This window comes from Phasianus colchicus, chromosome 1 (assembly GCF_987193195.1).
Source record: "Phasianus colchicus chromosome 1, bPhaCol1.hap1.1, whole genome shotgun sequence".
NCBI classification, from domain to species: Eukaryota; Metazoa; Chordata; class Aves; order Galliformes; family Phasianidae; genus Phasianus; species Phasianus colchicus.
This window is the reverse complement of record NC_143436.1, coordinates 171,605,578-171,629,916: the sequence shown is the minus strand read 5'-3', so window position 1 is coordinate 171,629,916 and position 24,339 is coordinate 171,605,578. Positions and strand designations below refer to the sequence as shown.

The 24,339-nt window shown below is 44.6% G+C and overlaps 1 protein-coding gene across 2 annotated transcripts in view; it reads right to left on the bottom strand.

Annotated features, from left to right (window-relative positions):
* Positions 1 to 24,339, bottom strand: part of THSD1 (thrombospondin type 1 domain containing 1) — a 29,483-nt gene extending 5,144 nt beyond the window's left edge. The window contains exons 1-4 of one of the 2 annotated variants that reach the window (XM_031615687.2): positions 24,228 to 24,339; positions 18,075 to 18,221; positions 11,025 to 11,981; positions 3,360 to 3,518 (exon numbers count right to left, since the gene is read on the bottom strand). In XM_031615687.2, the coding sequence (XP_031471547.2) occupies positions 3,360 to 3,518; positions 11,025 to 11,981; positions 18,075 to 18,132 (1,174 nt within the window). In that variant the 5' untranslated portion in view covers positions 18,133 to 18,221; positions 24,228 to 24,339. The remainder of the gene's footprint in view (positions 1 to 3,359; positions 3,519 to 11,024; positions 11,982 to 18,074; positions 18,222 to 24,227) is intronic. The other variant, XM_090132467.1, reaches the window with a different exon arrangement.

Here is a 24,339-nt window from a genome sequence, read left to right as displayed (position 1 = left end):
ACCAGTGGAAGTGTCACTTTACGGAGCAGTCCTTTGCTGCTGCTTCTTCCATTCCCAGTGTTGTCAACCACAGACGACAAAGCCTTCCCCCTGTGCAGCAGGCTCCTAAATGAGGTTTCATTGCCTTGCTGCCATGGCCATACTGGCATTAAAACTTCTGTTGTGAACTAGGAGATGGACCTTCAAAAAATGAAGAATACTCTGCTAACTGGAAATATGAACATCTCAAAGATTTCCATAGCATTTAAACCTCCTTCCTGAAGGTTACATCACAACACTGAACCACTGAGAGAGCAGTAACTCTTGTTTTGGACAAGGTCTCCAGCATTTCAGTAGCATCCCTAAGCAGAAAACAGCATAACTGAAAGCATGTAAGCTGTTCCAGCAGCTAATTTTAATATCAGACAGCACTCATTTCCTAATTTCTTACAGCCAAACATCTTCATAAGGCCATGAAAATGCTGCTGGAGGACAAAGCTGCTCAGTTGTGGTGGTGAAGAGCTGGCCATGAAGCTGTGAGCACAGACTGAACCACTTAAAGCTTTGTCCCAGTTTCTAGTTTGATCCAGGACCCAGAGCCTTGCATCAAAGCCATGGACAGTCTGTTGTAAATCTGGCCGTGCCTGCCTCGCAGTGACTGTCCACCATGCAAAACGTGTGCAGAATAATAAGAGGCAGACACCAGCCTGAATGTACTGCCTAAAACCCACAGAAACGCTCATTCAGCAGTGAGCTATTAAGTGTGCAAGATGTACAAATGCACAGGCAAACACAGCCCAGAAGGTCTCCGGCTGCTACAATAATGGATGTGCAGGGTGCTGAGTGCTGGAGGCCCATTTCTTTGACTCAGAGCTGCAATGGCAGCCCCAAAACCTTTGAAAAATCCTGCTGTGAACTAAACTTTGATCTTCATACCACACTGAGAGCTCAATATCAGCACGAGGAACAACAGCATTGCCAGTTGAATGTTTTTGAGGATCCCTAAAGCCTACACTCAGCCCAGCACCACCACACCCAGAGCACAGAGCACTGCTGTTCTGATCCCAGCAGAGAAGGCAGGACCAGCATTTGACCTGGTCATTAGCACTGGTGCAGAGTAATTCAACAATTGCTCATCCTTTTCTCAGTTTCATTTTGCTCAGTTTCTAAATACTCTGTTTTCTATCTGTAATGTGCATTGTGCTATAACATTTGGAATACGCAACTAACAGATAGCAAACAGTGACGTTTGAAACAGGATTAAGTTACCAGGGTTTGCTTTTCTCTCCACTTATTCAGCCATTTGCTCCATCTGCTGGACTACTGACTGCAGACATGGTGATGCTGGAATAGCTCTGGGCAGGTGTGGGCAGCTAAGGAAGCGTGGAGGAATGATCCCAGGCTGAGATCAGACAGCTTTAGAAGAAGACAAGCTGTCCCCTGGTGTCACTACTGCCCTCAGCAATCTGAAGGAGATCGGCACAGACGAGGTGACTGCCCCTAGAGCAGGCCATTAGCTTCAAACTGTGCCCCTCTGAGTTGTTCCCCTCTGCTTACACTTGCAGCTTTACAATGTAAGAAAATCCACAGAGCCAGCCTTATCTGGTGATTAAAAGCATCAGAAACCTTAACAACAAACTCCTAAAATGAGGACTGACAAAATGCAAAACCTGGCAAGATGGAATATCATTTGTAATGATATTTATATTTTTATATTTTTCTTTTCCTTTCACCTGACCTTTTGCTCAATACCATTTCTTACAGTGCTCCACAATGCATTTCTTTCCTACCTTCTAGAAACAATATAGTAATGTTCAACAAACCTTCTGAAGATGGTTCAAGCCAATGCTCCCATCGAAAGAGCAGTCCTGCATTTTCCTGCTGTGGCTACATGTTTTCCCCCTCTGCTGTTCTTCCATCTTCAGTGGCACAAGCATTGCAATGGCCATGTGCTATGCAACTTCACAAAAACCCCAGACTACCCACTTTTTAGCTGGATCCACTCCAGTTCTCCACACTACACTTTTGCCAGCAGAAGGGATTACAGAATCACAGAATCACAGAATTGCCAGGGTTGGAAGGGACCTCAAGGATCATGAATCTAAGTGGCATGGAAGCAGCCAAGGCAAGCAGTAAGGCATTGCTCGCTTTATAATAGCACAGAGATATATAGTTTATAGCTGTAATCTGTTAAATTATAGCCTAAGAGCCCAGGAGCTTGCATGGCCCTGTGAGCCCCCCTTTGCCTACCCCTACCAGGCAGTGGCACCCATGGAACATGAGGACTCTGTATCTCCTACATCAGTCAGGTTCTGAGCAGACTACCTCCAATCTCTCCCATTAAAGCAGAGACAATTCGAAAGTTGATTATGAAGCAACACAAGAAGCAGAAATATGGCAGAGTCCCATACACTGCTAAAACCACAAGGTCCTGTGCAGGTGGCACTGGAGAACTTCCCAGCACCCACTACTGCAGATTCATGAATCCCAGCATACCACACATTTTATGTATTACATATATCTCCAGCTCTTTTACAGACGTCTTCCATTGTGGCAGTAGGTTTTTCCAAAGGACTCAAAAAATAAATAATTCCTCCAGTTGCAAGCCAGAAAATTACCTTTTTATTAGATTTCCATTGCCTATAGTCTTTGATATATTGTACCAGATATAGAATCATAGAATTGTTCAGGTTGGAAAGGCTTCAACGACCATCAAGTCCAACCACAACCTAATGTACTACCCTAACTCTAAGAACCCTCCACTAAATCATGTCCCTGAGCACCACATCCACATGGTTTTGTGGATGATAACTCAACCACCTCCCTGGGCTGCCTATTCCAGTGCTTAACAACCCTTTATGTAAAGAAATGTTTCTTGATATCCAACTTAGAAACTAATCTCCCCTGGCTGCTGCTCCCTTGGTGCAACTTAAGGCCATCTCCCCTCGTCCTGTCATCTGTCACCAGTGAGAAGAGACCAACCCAACTTTTGCTCCCCTGTTCCCCTTGCCCTGAAATCTTTCCTGAAGCCCTTCTCCAAACCCTCAGCCATCACAGTGTCTTTAAGGCTGGAAAAAGACTGCTAAGGTCATCCAGTCCAACCATCAACCCATCACCACCATGCCCACTAAACGTCCCTAAAACTCACATTTTAAACCACTTCCGTAGCATCCCCAGCATGCAGAAGTCTTGGAGCCCAATCTCTAGATGTCCCACAAACAAAGGTATGCTCCTGTCAACCACAGAAATGTGACATCCCTCCATAAATCAGTAGGTCTGAAGGAGAGTTTGGACACTTTCATTTTACAAAACCCTCCTAACTATATGTTGCTGGCTTTTGCAACATGAGGCCACAGGAAGAGGAGAGCAGAGCTACGTACTCAGACACTCCTCTAGCGAGCACAAGGAGGTCTCCTTTGGGGAGCCAGCACAGCCTGGTTTCACAGGTGAGGAGGTGAGGCACTCTCGGAAGCGCTCCCGGATGCCGTCTCCACAGGTGACGCTGCAGGGGCTCCAGGGCTGCCACGGGCTCCATGTTTCTGCAAACACACAAGCTCACAGCAATGAGAAACACACCTAGCTCGTTGTCCATATGGAGAAAGGCATTTAACTATCCTCTGTTATTTAAGAAGAGCAATAAATAACCAAGCAGTGCAAATTGCAACACCAAAAGAGCAAGCAGCATCCAGGGACTTGCTCCTGTTCCCACCAGCTTAGGGCAAAGCTCCCATTTTTGCTTTCCTTTCTTTGCCCCATGCTATGCAGCACTCAGCTAACTGAGGCTGGCAGGAGCTGTTTGAAACAGCAGCAAATGGAAATTAACCCACAAATCTTTTTAATGGCTTAGTAATTTATATATTAGTGAGTCCAATTCCTATCTCACAAATACTGCTTTTACAGCAGGATAACTTCATTGACTTAAGTGTAGTTACTCCTGATTTATATACTTGTGAAAGGAGGAGAAGCCTACGATGCCTAATGAAAAGGCAATATTGTTTTTCCTCTTTACAACCCTCTTAACATACAAACATGTTATTGAATTGCTCATCTGACAGCTTTACAGATCCCTGTTGTTTTATTTCTCGTGCTTCAGCCATTAACGCAAGATGAGATTTTGCAGGTTTATTTATTTTGTTTAAGTGGAGGAGGCTCACGTTCTAATGCTAACTCAGTACTTCAGTGCAAACCCTTTCTTGCTAAGGTAACATCCTCATCCAGTGCTCAACACCCAAACTTTATAGCATTGAGGACCCTGAGACAGAAAGGGACCGTTTCTGACTTTCAGTTCCAAAATAACAGATGAGTCCAAGTGCAAGCCTTAAGGATAAGTACTCTGGAGACTGTCTGATTGGTCAGTTGACTCAATACCTGTCTTTAAAATGCATTAGAAAGAAAAACAACAGAGCAATTACTCCATCTCCCTGCTCAGAGATAAAACAGAAAGTCAGATAAATTACAAAAAGCAAATTGGATTTGTTAAAGCTTGCTCTTTTTAATAATTTATGGTTGCTAGTGCCAACCCAGGTCATGATATTTAATTTTCTTACACAGTTGCTCTGCTGCTGGAATGCCTCAGCGCTCCTGATCACTGAACAACATCCAATGCTGCACAACTGTCAGTGCTTTGTGACTGGAAGTGGCTTTGTGATTTCATGCTATATCCATACATGCTGCAGTACATCTGCATGGCCTTGTGGAGCACAGGGAGGAACAGTGAGGGGCCTGGTGGCATTGTGCTCCAGGTCAACGTGAAGCCAAGGGATCTCTGTATTTGCCTCCAACCCTACAGCAGCAATGAGATATTCACGGTCCAAAGCTTGAACAAACACACCCTGGCCCCACCAGCTATGAGCAGGTATCAGTGAAGGAAGCAGGAAAGCATGGCCATCATCAGTAGTCAAAGAGTCCCTTCTCCAATGCACTTCATGGTGTCATAGTACCTTGGGGTCTCAGGACGTTTTTCTTGATGTCAGTGTCATGAAGGACCCCAGCAGTGTCCTACCACTGGCAGAAGGAGGGGGATGAGCAGGAGAAAAACACAGCTCCTTACAGATCAATTTATGTAAATAGCTTGATAAATTAGTCCCATCATTTCCAGTGCATGAGCTCGCTTGTTTCCCTGTCTCCACACTCCCTGCTCGTTTTAGCTTCTGCTAACAACAGATAGAGGGCCAGATCCAGAAAGGTTCTGGCTGCTTCCAGAGCTGCCACTTGTGATACTGGAGGGTGCTCAACAGCCTCTACACTTGTGCCTGTGAGCTTCAACGTACATAACATTTAGGATGGGTAATTTTCTAATTCTGATGTCAAACCCATGACATGCCCATTGCTTTGAGGCTCTTTTCATGGAGTTCAGCTTCAGCTGAGGGCACGGAGTTCCTTAGCTACCACACTTGGCATCCATAGCTCTGGGGCTACGAATGTGTGCCTGCAGCAGCAGGAGAGCAGGAAGCGCTCAGCCCCTGTGAGAGACAGAGAATTAAACCCTGCAACTTGCTCTTGCAATTACCAGAATGCAAAAGAAAATGAAGCAGAGTTTATTCTCCCCCAAGGAAACAGAATAATTAACCTCCATTTAAGACAAACAGATCCAAAGCGCCAGGGGAAAAACCAGAAGGTATGTAGTGCAAACTAGCTCTAATAAGTGTGAATTTTTTCTATACGCATTTGAGGAATCAATTATCAACATGAAGACATCTCACTGATGAGTTAGTTTGAAATAGCTGACAGTTGGCAGATCTGTCGACATGAAAGATAAACTCAATTAACTGTGTTAATTGTTGCTCTGCAGAAGCATCTCCCCTCAAACTTCTGTGTTTTGCCCTCATTCCGTGAGACTGTGTGCGATGCTATCCAAAAGCCGAGTCAGCGAGGAATGCTCTGCATCACCCTCCCAGCCTGACATATGTGGTTGCCCTAAGCTCTCCAGCAAGACCAGTAATATGGGATAAAATCACTATTTACAGGTTCACGCAAATGCCTTTGCTAGCCTGGGGGAGTGCAGGCTACTTGTGGAAGCTGAGATCAGTTTCCAGGTCCTGAGACCAGGCGCAGTGGTGTTTGGATGAGACCTGGGAAAACATCCTTCTCACCCATCCCGTGCTTCTCTATGGGAATAAAGCCTGGGTGAGCTGACATAGTGGCATGCTCCAACAAGTTTCTAATTTGGACAATGAAAGGACGATGATCCCTGTAAAAGAAGAAAACCTAGACTCTGCCTGGGTTAATTACAGACTTTTCCCCACAAACCAGCACCTTTAAGAACCACAGGAGCATTGCCTAAAATCTCTTCTCAGAAGCTCAGAGCTATCCCAGTGACTCCACAACACCTGTATTCTTAAAATGCTGGGGATATGTAGATTTAGAACTCTACAGCATGAGAAGCCGACTGGGGCACAAACTGTGCTTCCCCAAATTAGTCTGTTTCTAAATAAATGCAAACCAAAGAGCAATTCAGGCAACAGAGCTAATTGGTTCCCAGATCTTCCTACAGATAACAGGCAGGTCTGATTCATACTACTTTACTCAGGGAGCAAGAAGTTGATGGGAGTCTTGTATCCTTGTCTGACTTCTGGATACTCCACATACTCCCTGTTTACCAACTACTGCTTCCTTCAGAAGGTCTTTTCCCACCTTCTGCTTTCCCTTTGAGAGCAACAGCTGTACTTCTTGTGCCCTGGGGGCCTCCCAACAGCTTCTTTGGATATTAGAAGAAGTCAAATATCAGAGAAGGTAACAAGACTCATCCCAGTAAAGGCAATAGGCTCCACTAGGACTTAGATCAGAGTTGAAACTGGCATCAGAAGTGTAACTAAGAACTGTAAAAAAAATTAATTAAGGCTGGAAATACACAAAAAGCATGTCCCTTTATATGCTGTAGCACTACTGATTAATTTTATCAGGTATCCCAAATGACTCCAGCTTGACACTGGCTAGGATCTAGGATATCTTCCTAAGGAGAGCAGAAGTCTCACTGCTGGGGGCTCAGAATCTAACCGTGTAAAATACAGGATAACACACTGAAATGAATGAGCCTGCAGCACTTCTGCTGCTGGGTAAAATCATCTAGCACTTTTCTTTCTCAGACATTCAAACAATTCAGTCAGATGCAGGGAACATATTAGCTGCATGACTCTCTCTAAGTCATCTGTGTGAAACAGTCAGCACCCCACTGAGATGAATTAAGTGACTCTCATCTCTCCTATTTTTTCACAGGTTCTCCAGCTGGAGTCTACAGAAAGTTTCACAAGCACTGGCTCACATTTGATAGACATTCTCCCCACATCTAATAAGTAAGATTCAGAGCCTTGGAAAGCAGGGGCTTTTTTGTGACACTTGCTCTGAAGCTGACGGCTCCTGCTGGAAGAGTTGTTGCTCTCTACAGGTCACCAGGAACCTTGTCCCTACTGCAGGCACAAAGCAGACAGACTCCTGCTCCACAGGCTGCCCGAGCCCTGCCAAGGATGAGGAGTAATGAGATGGATGGAAGAAGGGTCAGGAACACAACTGATGCCCGACCTATGGAAAATGGGTAGTTGCAAAATAAACTATATCTCATCTTCTGTGGTTTGGATGAAGATAGCTTTAATGATTTCGGATCTTTCATCTCTTACAAGACAATACCTTTGTTTCATAATAATAGACTGTATGCTAAATGGAGTAAGAACTGGCTGAGCGACAGATTTGATATGCAGTTGTCAACAGAAAATCATCACCGAGTGGGAATGCATTTGGAGAGATTTCAAAGGAATTAGTATAATGCTTTGTTCTGTACGCTTGCCTCAGTGACAGGAAAGTAAATATAAAATCGTTAATGAGAAAATATGTCACTACTGTGATGACGTAAGTACACAGTGCATGGGGCAATGGAGGTTGCCAGCTAAGTAGTAAAATCAGCAAAATGCAAAATGTAGGCAGAAAGCACAGAAATTGTAGCTGAAGAATGGTAGATTGTAACTAAGAGGTTGCATGCAAGAACAGCTTGGGAGGCGCTCGCCAGGTCAAAGCTAATGCCATCTGTGGAATTAAAAAGTGAGGAGCAATAAGTCAGGGTAAGGAGAGTGTTGCTGCTCAAACTGCATCGGTGAGGAGGATGTTAGAAGGCACCACAGTCGGTGCCTGTGTAGTGAAATTAAAAGTACTGTTTGGAAAAAAAAAAAAAAAAAAAGGAAATGGAGGCAGAAAGAGCCAGAAAATTAATTAAATCCTGAAGAAAAATGCTTTCCAATTAAAGACTCAATCTTTTCAGCTTATTAAAAAGAACACTGAGATTATCTGGAAGGACTGACACAACTTGGACGTGCAAATGCTTCTGCAGGGGAATACAATGGATAGGAAACAGCTGCCTAGTCTAGCAGAGAGCAGCAGCAGAAGAGCCAGTCACTAGAGGATGAAGCTAGATGAGCTTCATTACGAACCACATGTCACATCCTTTCTTCTTTTACATCAGAGCACAGTGTTGAGAGAAGTTACCAGAAGGGTCTCTGTTTGGTGGTGCCTGGATGGCTCCAGAGGATGAGCAGCAGTTGCATGCACAGACTGGCTGCGGGCTCCCTACCAGCGTAACTGCATGACTGCAATGGGCCGCGCCGCACAGGAGACCACAGTCAATGATTTAATTGTCCTTAAACTGAGCAAGTTCAGAAGCACGAGGCAGGATATCAGTGATCTGAGTAGAGAAGCACTTTTTACATGCAGAGCCATCAGGGGTGCAAGTCTACCTACAGTGCAATGAGGCACGGTGAGGGGCTCTGGAGAAGGCCTCGTGAAGCAGCTGGCTGCCATCACTGGGAGCGGAGGCTCACTCTGCCTCCCTCAGGGCCAGAGGCTCAGGACAGGGCCTTGTGAGGCGGTCAGGAGGCCGGCAGCCACCTCTGGCACTGCAGGCTCGCTCTGCGTGCCATGGCTTCAGGCTGACGCGCTGCTCCAAGCACAGCCCGCTCCTCTCAACGCTGCCTGGAGGCTTTGAAGTTGCACAGACACGAAGACAGATGTGCTGCCGCCTAATTAATTTCAGTTTGACGTTTTATTTACGGCTATGCGGTGTGGTTACGCTTTCATCGGCTTTGTGGATGTGACACTCCTAACTTGCCAGCTATTGACTTCAAGCTGTTCTGCACGCAGGTAGCCTGATTCTTTCGACTGCAGTCATCAGGATGGTGCTACCGCGCAACCCAGGAACCAAAGCAAATTGCAGGGAGTTGTTGCCTAAGGCGGATTTCACCAATTAAAATGGTCAAATATTGGACACAGCAGCACAGCTATGTCATATCCTGCATATTCATCTCTCTGGGTAATTAGCTAGATAGTATCAGTGTGACATAAAAATACCACCCAAGCACAGAAGGAGAATTAGAATTCTCTCTTCCTTTTTCCTTGAGAATTACCTTGATTAAGGAAAAACGCTTTCATTTTTAGGCGGACTTTCTTGTGCCAAAGAGAGAGAGTGCCAACAGAGAATCTAGTTGGAAAGTTAAGCAGAAGAGAACTACGTACCACATTTGGCATGTGGTGAAAACAGAGGTCATTCTTAGTACAGGTTGCTAATTAAAGGGCTAACAGTTTTAGAATTTGTGAAATAGCCTGAAGTAAAACCACACAACGCTAGAAGCCTTGTTAAAGTAGCTTGTGCCTGGACCACATGCTATAGAGCATGTTCCATGCTCCTGGCCCAATTATCCCCTCAGAGACCTGCCCAGGAAGTGCAATGACCCTTTTTTGGCTTCAGATCCTGCACTTCCTTCTCAGGAAGACCAGGGTGGGGAGGTATAGAATATATCTCCAGCCTTTCAAGCCAAGCTCTTTGAAGTGTGCTCATGGGAAAGATTAATTCATTACCTATGGACACAAGCCTGCACCAAGCCTTCGGAACATTTACTTTTCTGTTCCAGGATGTGGGAAACACAGCCTAACCCAACTCCTATCCCCTCGTGTACATGCAGCCCATCCCTCGCTATGGCTGCCCTCTACAAATTAGGGAAAAAAATGCATTTGTCTTACTCTGCTATGCTACTGGGATTTGTGGACAATGCCAAACCATGGACTACTACCCCTGAATGACTAAGAAGGTCCATCTACATACACTGTACAGATATAAACAGAATGTATGGATATTCCTTAGACAGGACTGAGGAACGGCCCAAGTTCATCCCTATTTATGATCACTCCTTAACTGTGATGACTTATACTCCATGGTTTTGGCTTCTGCCAACCAGCACTCTCCTGGAGAATGCCTAGTCACGGCCAAAGGACTACACTGACTCCAGACTGTCCCCAGCTAGTTGTTGAATCTAGTGTTTTCTTGGAAGAAAAGAACTTAGATGTACAGATGTGACTCATGATCTGCCAGGTGGCCTTACTGATTAGAAAATGTGCCACAATCTCTTTTAAGCAGCAGCAGAGACATGGTTGGAAGGGTGATGGAAAAACTCACAAGTGTCTGTTGCTATAGCTGGATGTTGATTCATGTGACCAAAATTTATGTATCTAGTAGGTAGGTTTTTAATCTCCCATAGCAAATGGTAGAAAAAAAGATTGCCAGACACGGACTCAGCCCGTTTATCTTCTATACCTATTTTTATAAGGGATGAATCACCCTTGTGAGATGTCTGTCTCTCTTGACTAAACAGCTAGATGGATTCTCAATGTTGGACACTTGGCTTCTAGACACATAAGTGTAGTATCTTTGTATGTACAGAGATTAGATTTAATGTTTCCAATGGGTCTGATCTACTGTTGTGCCTTCTTAAATCACTGTGAAGACCAAGTTTCAGTTTTACTGGAGCTAGATAGATACATCATTTTAAATATCCCGAACAGTTTTGGTTTAAGCAGTTTCAAGCTACCACTGTGGCTTTTGTTACTAAATGTATGCCCCTACACAGGTCTAATCCAATTTGTTCTCATCTACCTTTACAACTCATTTTTTCTCATGCAGGAGACCCAAAAAATAGTTATGCAATCGGAGACAATACAATTTGTCATTATCCAAGTTGGCTGGAAAGAATGCTGATATTTGATAAAAGAAGACAAATGTTGGTACAAACCCATATTCCTTTCGATCATCATACACTGCTTAACTCTTGTTGGGAAAAGGCTTCGGTTTGAGAAATTATAGAGGTCAAAGCAGTATTTGTTCTTCCCCACATCGAACAAAGTGCAGTTAAATTCCGTCCTGTTGTCTCCTGGGTGAAGGGTGTTCTCATACAGCCAAGCTGTTCTCAAACTAGGATGCTTGAGAGCCTCTTTATAGACAACAACTTTTCCACTGATAGAAGTGCATGGTGGTGAGACTATGAAGACCTGAACCAAAGTTCTGCACACTGCTTCTGGTGCCACAACCAGTCTGTATCCAAATTTGTGAAGATCTATGGGTCCCATAGAGGCAATAACAGAATGTGTTTCTAATGATTTCAGTAACACAGTGATGTACATTTCTTGACCAACATGTGGGCAGTCAAACTCTACCCACTGGGATCTAGAGAGTGGGATTCCTTTGCTAGTTCTAATGCCCAGCATCTCATCAGAGCTTACTCTTCCTAGTTCATAAAGTGTACTGGTGAATATCACATCTAGTGAAACCAGTGTCTTGTTCATGGCACACAACTGCTCATTTGTAAAAACTCCAACCTGAAAGGAGCTCCCAAGCACCTCTGAAGTCTTGTTCAAATCAATGTGAAATACAGGCCATTCCACATGGAGGGTGGATGTTCTTCTTCTGCTTGCAGCAGCACTGCTGTTATCACTAGGAGAGATCATTCTGAACAAAAAGTCTCCAGCACTTGTGAAATAGAAACACTCAAACTCTACCATCCCCTGGGACTGATTTGCTGGAAGCTGTTTTCTTGCAATGATCTTGTTGGTGTTGGCATCCAGCAGTAGGATGGACAGGTTCTCTGCTGTCTCATTACCACTGTAGTAGTGGTATTCCACAGAAACTGTGTCGTTGCTGAAGGCTACATGACCTGGGTGCTTCAACAGGAGGTCCTCCACTTCACCAAGAACTGAAAGGAAAACAGGTTAACAACAGCATTAAGAATCAAAGCAGCAGCCAACTGCTTATGAAACATAAAGAAGAAAATATGTATTTATAAAGTGGATATTTAAGAAATGGCTGTTAAACTCTTAAATGTGAATGAACCAGTTCACCAAAAAAAAGGTCCTAGCTAGAGCAGCTATAGCTCACCTTTCCTTTGTGCAGGGATGTGATCTGCAAAAGCTCAAAGTCCACTGTAGCAACATGTTTAGGAAGGAAGGTTAAAAGATTTCTCAAAGAAAAACAAAACAAAAGATTTACAGAAAACTTCAATTCTAAGGATATACCATGAAAATCCTCAATTTCCCTTCACTTGTAGATTCTTAAAGTCCACTTCAACATGGCCAGCTGTTCTACCTTCTTTAGTGGTAATGCAGTATAAAAATACAGTAGTTTCTTAATACAGAAACATGAAAAATATCCCTCAAATTAAATAAAATAGTAAATCTGCATGATGCTTTTTGAAGCCTCTTCTCTTGCTCTGTCTTATGAATCTTTCATTTTGCTCATTTGCATCACAGAGACACATGAGTGAAAGAGCTGAAAATAACAGTGATGGTGACTGCAGCACTTTTCTTGTCTCAGATGTGGTGCAACATGTCTAAATGACATCATTTCATAATAAATGGCACAGTCTTTTTAGATGCACTTCTTGCATGACCATGTTTGTGCAAGTTGCCAAATTATCCCGAGACATGCTGTAACTAGTGGGGATAGATGATATCTAAAGCACTGGATTGGGAAGATCACATTCCTGTTCTCTGCTCAGCTAGTGTTTCTGTGTTGCCTGAAAATTAAGGATTTCAGACATTGAAAGGTTACCTGAAAAATGGGAACTACATACACCTATTCCAGATACAGAATGTGCTGTGAGACATCTCTATATAATAAATTGTCTGGAAAAGGGCTTCTGAGTTTTGGGTGGAAGGTGCTCCGGTAGCATAAAACCTCAGTTAAAGCAATCCTTTCATAAGTAGTATCAACTAACAGTACTTGGACTTGTTAAATCTGTTACATATGTCTTAAGATTACCTCAAAGAAAGCTTTGCTGGAAAAACACTGCGAGTGCCAAAGCAAGCACTCAGCATTTAGGAGTAGCAGGACTCATCTTACAGAATACTAGACAACTACCACTGTAAGCTTCAGTTTGAGTTTGTCACCTTGGATTCACTTTCCTATCAACAGAAAATTAGTTTCAGGAAGAAATTCATCTGACCAGCTAAGACCATTTATGTCAGGGTGAGGCACAGCATACACTAGTAAGATCCACCAGCTATAATGTGGTTAAAATAACCAGCTCTAACCACATCCATAATGTCTGAATGAAGACTTATGCACAGCCTACATACATAAATCATGTATATACTCTTACATACATGTATTGTAAGTCAGTCTTTCATCTGAGTGACTCAATACTACTTTTTTTTCCACAAGATTCTGTCTCATTTGGCAGATGGATAGTGCTTGTTACCAGAGGGCTCTTTTATTCTTGTTCTTCCTTGGGTGGTCCCATGCATTATTGACTGTGCACCGCTCAAAATTCACCTCGATAACACAGAATTATTCATTTTCCCCATGGATCCTGCTATTGTGCTCTTATCATAGTATATTAGTGTATTAGAAATATTAATGAGTTTATCCCTGCAATGCTCCTGAAAGATGAGTAAATGTCACTATTCTTGTTTAGAGTGTTAGGAACCAAGGCAAAGACATAAAGGTGAAAACTGTCAAACATTAACTAAACAACCATCTTTTAACACAAGAATGCCAGCACAGGGAGTGGAGAGCTCAATATATGCAACTCAAGGGCCTGTTACTATAAGCATGGGGAAATCTGCTGGTTTGGGCTGAAGCATGCACAGTATCGTGTGGGACTGGCAAGAGGAGCCGAAAGGACATGGAGCACGTTTGACCCTTCGGAGAACTTCATTGCTAACTCATCTGCAAGGACTTAGACATGGACCAAGTCCAAGCAAACCTCCATACGGGCAACAAAAAGTATGTCCCAGAGCATCATGAAGTTTTGACAGCTGTGTTAAAGTTTCCCAGTGAACTGCTTGCGAGTTGCTGGGTTTTTCTTTATCTAAACATGAACAAACTTACACATTTCTCTATAAAGGACTTGATCAGATTCAACTTGGCTGAAATGTTTTAAGAGAAAAACAAATCAAACCATAACAAAACCCCAACAAGAAAAATTTCAACATCAAGCTTCAAATTTTCAACAAAAGCATTTGCAAGATGGTAATAAAAAGCACTGATGTTTGCATCTACTATTCTGCCATCCTTACTCTCTTGTACTGTTTTCTATTTGGCCTGGCTCATACCAGAAGAAATAACACCACTGTGTATGTGCGGGAAAGGACTGGAGGGAGACCAGGGGTCTGCCTTGTAGCTCTCATCAACCCTCATATGGGTTGCTTGGAAAATGAGGAAAGCAAGTATTACTGGAGGACGCCTTTACAGCACTGCAGAGTTCTGCCTAGTGCACTGCATGTCGCAGAATCATTCTCCCATCTTCATTTAATGACAAAATTTGCACTTCTAGGTGCTCCATGTAACAGTTTTCTGCAAAAGGCCACTCACAGTCAGCAGAAGTCAGCTTCCACTGCGCGCTCCTTCCACTGCCCTCCAGCCTACAGCATGTGAACATCTCTGTCACAAGCCAAACGTTGGCCCCAATTGCTTGGACAGCCAGTCAAGGCAGTTTTCAATTTGTATATTTTAAATTGTCACTGCAGTTTTCTCCCATTGAATGCAGCCTGGCTGTGGCACCAACCAAATGCCACAGTGGTCTTTGCAGGAGCTCCCTCTGAGAAAGATCAAGAGGAAAACCCTGTTTTGTTGAAGAGTGAGAATTATTATTTGAGTGTGCTGTTCTGATATTTATTTATTTTTAATTGTGTTTAAGCCAACTTGGGTTGTGACGTTGGCTTGTCAGCAACCAATAGCACAGGGCTACAAAGAAAAGGCACACCAGAAAAAACAGTAAGAAATGAGAATATTGTTCTGTTGTATGCCTTTTTTGGTTTGGTTTGTTTGTTGTTTTTTTTTTGTAGCATTGCAATAATTTATATTTAATCATTTAAAACACATTCGAAACACAGTCTTGGTGTAATACAGATAAGCATATGAAGGAAACAGTTATCTAAGAAGTATGCATACATGATACTCAAAGATTTGTATACACAAAACTAAAAGTTATTTTCTGACGTATGGACTACTCTTCCTTAGAAATAAGGGAAAATATAATACAGTTAAAGTTTGCAACAGAGATTTAGCTGTTCAATTGCACCTTTTAACTACTCACTCACCTTTTAACTACACACCCTCTATAAAGTTCTGGAATAATAGCTTTTACCTCTGAGTCAACTAGTTGTGAATGCCTACAGGACTGGCTCACCAAGAAGCAGTGGATATCACAATCGTTCACCTCCCTTCTTGGGTTAAGTGAATTTAATTTTATAGAATTATAGAATCACCAAGGCTGGAAAGGCCTCCAAGACCATCCAGTCCAACCATTTACCTATCACCAGAATTTCCCCACTAAGTCGTGTCCCTTCGTGCAACATCTAAACATTTCTTGAACACCTCCAGGGATGTTAACTCAATCACCTCCTTTGGGCAGCCCATTCCAGTGCCTGACCACTCTTTCAGAGAAGAAATTTTTCTTAACATCCAACCTGAATCTCCCCTGGTGCAATCTGTGGCCATTCACTCTAGTTCTATTGCTGGGAGAAGAAGCCAACCTCCACCTTGCCACAACCTCCCTTCAGGCAGTTGGAGAGAACTATAAGTCTCCCCTGAGCCTCTTCTCCAGACTGAACAACCCCTGTTCCCTTAGCCACTTCTCACAAGATTTGTGCTCCTGACACCTCCATAGCCTTGCTGCTCTTCTCTGGTCACGCTCCAAGGCCTGACTGTCTTTCCTGAAGTGAAAGACCTAAAACTGAACAAAGTACTTGAGATGTGGCCACACCAGTGCAGAATTCAGAGGTATGATCACCACCCTGCTCCTGCTGGCTGCACTGTTTCTGATACAAGCCAGGATGCCATTGGCCTTCTTGGCCACCTGGGCACACTGCTGGCTCATGATTAGCTGAGTGTTGACCACCATTTCCATTTCTTCAACACAGTCTTTCAGCCACTCTGCCCCAACCTTGTAGCATTACCTAGGGTTGCTGTGGCCCAAGTGCAGGACCCAGCACTTGGTCTTGCTGAATTTCATCCCATCAGCCTCAGCCCAGCGATCTAGCTTGTACAGATTCCTCTGTAGTGCCTTGCTACCCTCAGGCATACTGACACTTCCTCCCACCTTGGTGTAATCTGCAGTCTTACCGAGGGTGCACTGAATCCCCTCATCCAGGTCATCAATAAAGATATTAATCAGGATGGGCTGCAATACTGACCCCTGGAAAACACCACTCATGATTGGCTGCCAGCTGGATTTAACTCCATTTACCACCACTCTCTGTGCCCAGCTATCCAGCCAGTTCTTAACCCAGCAAAGGGTGTACCTGTCCAAGCCATAGGCTGCCAGCTTCTCTAGAAGAATACCATTGGAGACAGCGTCGAAGGCTTTTCTGAAGCTAGCTAGACTGCATCAACAACCTTTATCTTCACTGTATTTCCCGTTCAGTGCACCATTCTTAAGTTTGCTAGTTAACTCTGTCTTGTTAAAATAACACATAGTACTAAAAGCAATGGGCAAGTGTCTTCTATTAGACTCGAGTTCATCTAAAAGAGGGCAGTCCTAAATTCTTTTTGTCTTCTCATGATCCCTTGTTCTAGAGTGGAGATGGAACAGGCACAAAGGTACAAGCAGCTGAGCATGTTTTCTCACATATACAGGAAGAGCAAACTGCACACTTTCTTGGTCCATTTCTCTCCTTTGTAAGACATCTTCAGCCTTTTGATGCATGACCTAACTACTATCACAGCTCATGTCATAACTGGGAATTAAAACAGTCCTTTTTTCCAGTTTCCCATGCTATAGATATTTCAACAGTGCATGACTTAATTCTTTATCATGGTTTGGCAATGTACTTCACCTGTGAGGTTAACAACTTTTAAATTGTGAATGTAATTTTTGAAAATAAATGTATTATTTATAAATTAAGGATCTTACTTTCAAAATTTCTAAATTGCCATGTAATATGTTGTCTCCCTTTAAAAATCTACCTTCTGTGCAGTACATTCTTAGAAAAGATAGATGCCATGCACAGAATGCCCCTCAGATTGTAACCGTCTTACAGCTGTCTAACCCAAACTAGATGTCTAACTTCCATTGGCAGCTGAAGATGAGAAGGAGGTGCTTTCTCATCCTTTGAATCTCAGGCTGTGGTTAGGTTGTAACTGCCCTCCAGATGTGCTGATCTGTGTGTGAACTACTCAAACAACACTAATAGATTGCCTCAGACTAATTTTACATGATTAAAATGGAATGAATATGAATCCCACCCTTTGGATTCTTACACAGTCAGAGGAGGCAATACCCCTCCTGTCCTCAGAAGTTTTCTCTGAATTGGTGGGTTAAGTACATCACATGGGGTCTCACTCAATCACAGGAAGTGGCCTGCACTGTAGATGGTCACATTCCATCCAACCACTATAAGCTACTATTAGAGAAATGGCCAGCTGTATGCTGTGGTTCCTCCCACCTTGGTACAGACATTTAACTGATCTCTGATCTATCACCTAACATGCATTAAATGTACCAAATACAAATCTCGGAAGAGAGCAGAGCTCCTGCTACTGTTTCTAACAGTCCCTCGATGAGGCCCACAGAAAACTGCTCATTTATCTTGCTTCCTTCACCGAACAAATTCACAGCAGGAAAGGTTCCTGCCACTTTGACACAGAGGAGCAGCTCGTGAAAACTGTCTCTTCCACCTATATATTGCATAAGACCTTGACTACATCCTGGGCATATCACTGGTGGCTTGTGTGAGCAGTGATTTTTTGTGATTTTATTTCAGCAGACAAAATGAAAACAGCACTATCCAAAACCACTTTATGAATATGCAACTCACAGTTCTCCCTCATAAGCTCTAATACTCACCATAGTCACAGAGCACTACTAACAATAGATTTGAAAAATCTTTCAACATCTGTTTCATTCTGACCAGTGAGATCCCAGGTCCTTTTACTCCTCATGTCCTTCTTCAGCTCCAAAGTCCTAAAGTGCAGGCACTTTTTTCAAGAACACCTGAAAGATTAAAAATTACAGCTGCATTGACTTTGTTTCATAAAATACAAGGAGGAAGACACTACAGCTGGTAAGAAAAAAAAAAAAAGCATTAATTAACATTTTTCTCCCATTTATCCAACCACTATTAATATTGGATCAATGGATAAGTGCAACTATATTTCATCGCAGAATAAATTTTCCCTCAGGAGATGTCAGCCCCTGAGTCACAGCAACAAAGATAGGCCACAAGAATTTACCTTTGTACTGCAGAAACTGCTGTTGTGCATGTCTTATATTAAGATCAAGACTCCTTCCAGTACTTGAAGGGAAAGTATAAACAAAAGGGGGAACAACTGTTTGCATGGGTGGATAGTGATAGGACAAGGGGGAATGGTTTTAAACTGAGACAGGGGAGGTTTAGGTTAGATATTAGGAGGAAGCTTTTCACACAGAGGGTGGTGACACACTGGAACAGGTTGCCCAAGGAGGTTGTGGATGCCCCATCCCTGGAGGCATTCAAGGCCTGGATGTGGCTCTGGGCAGCCTGGTCTGGTGGTTGGTGACCCTGCACGTAGCAGGAGGTTGAAACGAGATCATCTTTGTGGTCCTTTTCAACCCAGGCAATTCTGGGATTCATGATAGCAAAATAACAAGTATTCTGTACAAAATGTAACTCACCTCAGCACGTGTAGATACTAGAGGTTTATTGCTGCTACATAATTCAAACTGTTTCCGGGTCCAGTAATCTACTGTTATCTCACTGGCTCTATATAACACATTAAGTTATCTCCCTGGCCCTCTGAAAGGCCTTTTATGTCTTTCAGATCGATCAGCTGTGTGATCCCAAGTGCCAATTTGTATATTTTTAGTTGTCTTCTCCAAAGTTTTTTAGGTTTACAATTCCTGTAGCATTGTCTATGCAAACAAAAATAGAGATCCTTTTGGAATGTTTCAGGATCTTACTTCAATGTGCTCTAAAGCAGTCATCACGAGTCTCATAACAATCATATAAAACAGGAGGGAAGTGAAGGATTGCAGCAAAACCAACAGCATGCTACAGAAACAGGAGTCACAGAGAATCTACAAAGAGAAAATCTAGCTCAAAGCAGCCACTCTCAAAATATGAGAATTTCTTTCTTTTGTATTGCAAAGAAGTGTCAGAAAGTCAGACTCACTGCACTCACCATCACTCAAACAAGCAGGAAAGTTCTTGTTCAGTGGAGTTTACAACTTAATTTTATGAGAGAAAACTGGCACAGAAGCAGGCATGGTAGAACATAAACATGAAACACAGGGCCTGGCTATGGCAAAGATGAGATGCATCTTCAGGAATCACAAAAATAATGAGGTATTTCAACAATAACACAGTTAGAGCTGCTGACCTACAACACAGCCGATGTGTTCTTCGAAAGCTTTTAAAATTGTTTTAGTTTCTTCTCCTGTCTTTACGCCAATTTGCTCTCCAGTGGCTGGATAGAATAATTTCTGTGGCTTGCTCAGCACAGGCCCATTGCAGCAATAGCTGTAACCCAACTGACGAGGAATATCATCACCTGCCCACAGGCCTGACAAGGCTCCAGAATTAGATAGCAGCAGCGATACCCCAAACACCCACATCTGATATGCTGTAAATTACCAGAAGACAAACCTCCTGCCTCCAGACAGAGGCAGGCTGCTGGCAGAGCCGTGGCACAATCACTTAAGGAAAACAGCAGAAATTAAGCAGCACTGCTTGAAATTTCACTGCACTAAAGAGGGAAGAAAGATGCTTTGTGGGCAACAGTCATTGCCGTGTTGAAAGCTTCAACGAGTCCTTTCCATCTCCAGCTTTCCCAACTATGTATTTCTCAAATGTGTTTCACAAATACCGTTTCTAGACCATCACATACCAGCAGGTAAAATCCAAATAATCCTAATTGCAGCCTCACAAGTGACACACTGCAGGAAGAAACAAAGCGACAGAAGAAAGAACACATCCTAGGGAAGAAAGAAAGAAGGCTGAGCGGGAGAATTCTCCTGAGACAGCGGCCATACATTTTAATTCACACATGTCAGGCTGACAGATGGAAGAGCAGCGTGGTTCATTAGATGGGGCACTGGAGGGAGACACAGGAGACCTGACTTCTGCTCCTGTTCCTGCCTCCATCAGATGCACCATGTTAGCAAATTGCAGCATTAATCCGCTCCTCTCCTCCCATTCCCCTGCGCTGTATTTATACCAGAAACTGTGCAGGCTGGAAGCTCTTTCTGACCACGTCTGTGGACGCAGCCCAGCACTTCTGGGCGTTCCGTTAACCAGACCACAAGCCCTCTTCCCTTTTACCCTTTCATCTGTGTTATCTCAGTTTGCTTAGGAAAAGGCTCTGGCAGGGTGCACAGGCAACACCCAAGCTCAGATGAGCGTTTGAACCAGCACTAAGACCGACTTCCAGGGACTTCACCCAGGTGCCTGGGAAAGCCTATGCCGGGGCTGGGCCCTGTCTGAGCCCTGTGTAGCCCTGCAGCCCCTGCAAAGCCCCAGAGCCCTGATCCAGCACAAAGCTGGCTGTCTACCCATTCCTTGCACTGCATTCCCCCTCTCCCTTCACTCTTTTTCCCCCGTATGTTTGTCCCTGTCAGACTTTCTCTCCCTCCCCATCTCAGTTTTGTGCACACATGGCACTGACCTCTGCACCTGATTCACATTTCTCCCCTTCAGCTTTCCCTCAGCCATCTTCTCCCTAGCACTCTTCTCTTTTCTCCTTTGCTTAAAAATTCCCCACGTCCTTGCCTCCTGCCCCCTGCTCCACTATTGCTCCCTTTCTTGTACTCACATAAAATCTTGCTTTTCAAGACGGACAGCGTATCTTAAATGGTTTCTTCTCTATGCAGATCTTTTTACCTCGAGTTCATCAGCTTGATGAGATGAAAAATGATGGAACAGAGAAGACTATCAGACTTTGAATAATTGGCTTTTTTAATTTATTACTCTGGTGGACAAGCAGGGACTGAGGCTCCATTGTGTGAGAGCAGCAGAGGCTCAGCAGCACAAAAAGATGCTTTCTGCTCCGAGAGACAGTATAAGGGGCCAACTGGAAATAGAAGACTTCCTCTCCCAAAGGAATTGGAAATGGCAGATAAGGAGGACATAAGCCATAAAGGCCTTGGAGATGAAGACCGAGAGGTCTCTGTGTAGCACAAATGCCAGGAAAACACTGAGTCCTTCCTCTGCCACAAATGTCCCTTAGATGTCTCTGTTCCTCACTGGGAAGCTGGACTAGACGACCCTTAAGGGTCCCCTCCAATTCAAATGATTCCATGACTCTACTCTACTCTACTCTACTCTACCCTAGCCTAGCCTATTCTGTGTTATTCTATTCTATTCTATTCTATTCTATTCTATTCTATTCTATTCTATTCTATTCTATTCTATTCTATTCTATTCTATTCTATTCTATTCTATTCTATGTGGTCTTAGTCTTATCACTTAGCTTTCCTCTGGCACAGCCCCTTGCTGGAAGCTGCACTCTGCTGTCTGACAGAGGTTTTAGGACAACAAATCCACTGCCAGGCACTGCAGTATCAGGAACTGTGCAAGAACCAAAGTCACACTATTTTATGATCACTTTGGATGGCACATGGCTTTTACAATAACAACAACAAAACCTTCTGGATTTATGACTTCCAGTGCATTTTCCACAAGTACCAAAGGCCAGAGAGCAGACTGGTTATTAGGCAGGTTGGATGGTTCTATCACTGCTAGTGTGCACAGCTAACAAGTGTGCAGCTTCACCAACATATCCCCCAGTGCTGTAGTTAAGAAGGGGTGATGGGGAATCAATCACCCACCCCACAAACAAGCCCCAGGCTTTGAGACGATATGTGCATCAAACAGAGCCTGTATTCTCCTTAACCAGGGGTACTCTCATTGCAAATCCCTGGGAGAGCAGCCCCTGCCCTCACTCCACCCTCCTGCAGAAGCAGGTAGGCCTGTCCTCACCCACCTCATCCCATCACAGCTCAGATGTCCCAGTCACCTTGAGGGACCCAGCCAGGAGCTCTCGGGTAAATAAAGTTATCTGCTGAAACTCAAAATGAACAAAACATTACAGAATCACAGAATGGCCAGGGTTGGAAGGGACCTCAAGGATCATGAAGCTCCAACCCCCCTGCCACATGCAGGGCCACCAACTTCCACATTTAATACTAGACCAGGCTGCCCAGGGCCCCATCCAACCTGGCCTTGAACACCTCCAGGGATGGGGCATCCACAAACTCTCTGGGCAGCCTGTTCCAGCACCTCACCACTCTCTCTGTAAAGAACTTCCCCCTGATGTCCAACCTAAATCTTCCCTCCCTCAACTTAAAACCATTTCCCCTTATCCTGCTGTTATCTACCCTTTCAAAGAGTTGACTCCCCTCCTGTTTGTAGGCTCCCTTTAGGTACTGAAAGGCTGCAATTAGGTCACCCTTGCCAGAATGTAAGAGGGAAAACAAAGTCCCAGATGAAAATCAAATCTCCATAACTGCTGTCTATTAGTGAAAGTATTGCAGTGCTTTTTGCACAGTTGTATTATGCATGAGTGGCTGACAGTGAAGCAGCCCAGAGATACAGATCCTGGAAGTCATAGAATCAGAATTACAGAATCATCTGAGTTGGAAGAGACCCTTAAAGGCCATCTGCTCCAACTCCCTTGCAACAAACAGGGACACCTACAGCTCGATCAGGTGCTCAGAGCTGCTCCAGCCTAAGTCACCGAGCTCTTCCTACTTTTCACTTGAGGAAGCGGCCAAGCAGCACAAAAAAAAAAGAAGTGTCCATCTGCCACGTTTCTGCAAACGTGAGATATTTCATCTGTCTGTCGGAAAAGAGATTAATTATTTTCGTTATTGCGCCGTGGGATTAGGCAGCCATTGAAGTGTCACCACCTGCTGGGAATTTCAAAACTTCTCACAAAATCCTCCTCCCCGCCACAAATGCGGGAGCAGCTCAGGTGCACATCACCTCGCTGACATCCCGCTGCTGCTGACCATACGCACGGCCCCGGCTGGGGGCCAGGCAGCGCTCGGAGACTGGAGCTGGGCTCAGGGAGACGCACACACGGCTGTGTGCCGCAGCAGGGGGCCGCGGCTGCCAGCCTCAAAGGCATCGCTCCTTCTTATTTACACATCAGACAATTTGACCGTCGTTATCAGATAATGGCTGTATTGAAATCAGGCATCTAAATTCACCGGGCTGAAAATGACAGCGCGTGTGCGAGGTAAAAGAAAAATTAAATAATAATAATTAGCTGGTAAAGCTTATAGCTATCAGTATTTGGGGCTGATGCTGTAAAATGCTGGGATTTGTCAGCTCTTATTGGTATCGGCTCAGCAATATGAGAGCTGCCAGCACTCCCCATCCTATAGCAGAGTGAACAGACGGATGAGATTTGCTGTGGAAAACGTACAGTGACAATAAGTTTATTAAGCATAAGGAGGGTCGGGAAAACGTCCAAGCTATAATAAATCACCACCGTGCAGAATTAAATGCATCGGGTTGACCCTCGTGGCATGAGAGATGGACGCAGCCATCCGCTCCTCCGCTCTCCTCCAGATTTTCTTGGCGTTCTCTTATCGCCCATCGTTTCTGGGATCCCCCACTTACGGAAGTTTATCGTAAGGATCGTGACACGCACCACACAGCTGAGACAATTAGGAATCAGCTCCGAAATGCCACCAACTGCCCATACGAACAGGAGAAAGCCGCCCGCTGCGCTCCCCGGCGCTGCACCGCGCCCCGTGCCCGGCGTACGACGGCCAGCAGGCAGCAACGCCGGGACGCAGCGCGGTCCCTCCTGTCCGCGCTTCGGGGCAGCGGGCTGCAGCCCGGAGCCCGAAGTTACTCCGCGCCTCCTCACACGCAGCGCGGTCCCGCGCCCCCAGCACATCCCGCCCCGCGCCGCCTCCCCCCGGCCCCGCGTTCACCCCCTACCGCGGCCGCGGGACCCCCGAGCTCCGCGGGGACGGAGGGCCGCCCGCCGCGGGGCCGCGGCGCTCGCTCACCTCAGGCGGCGGCCGGGGTAAATGGCGGGGCGGCTGTCAGCGGGCGCCGCGCGAGGGGAACCCGCGCCCCTGGCGGCGAGGCGAAGCGAAGAGACGCGAGGCGAGGCGAGGC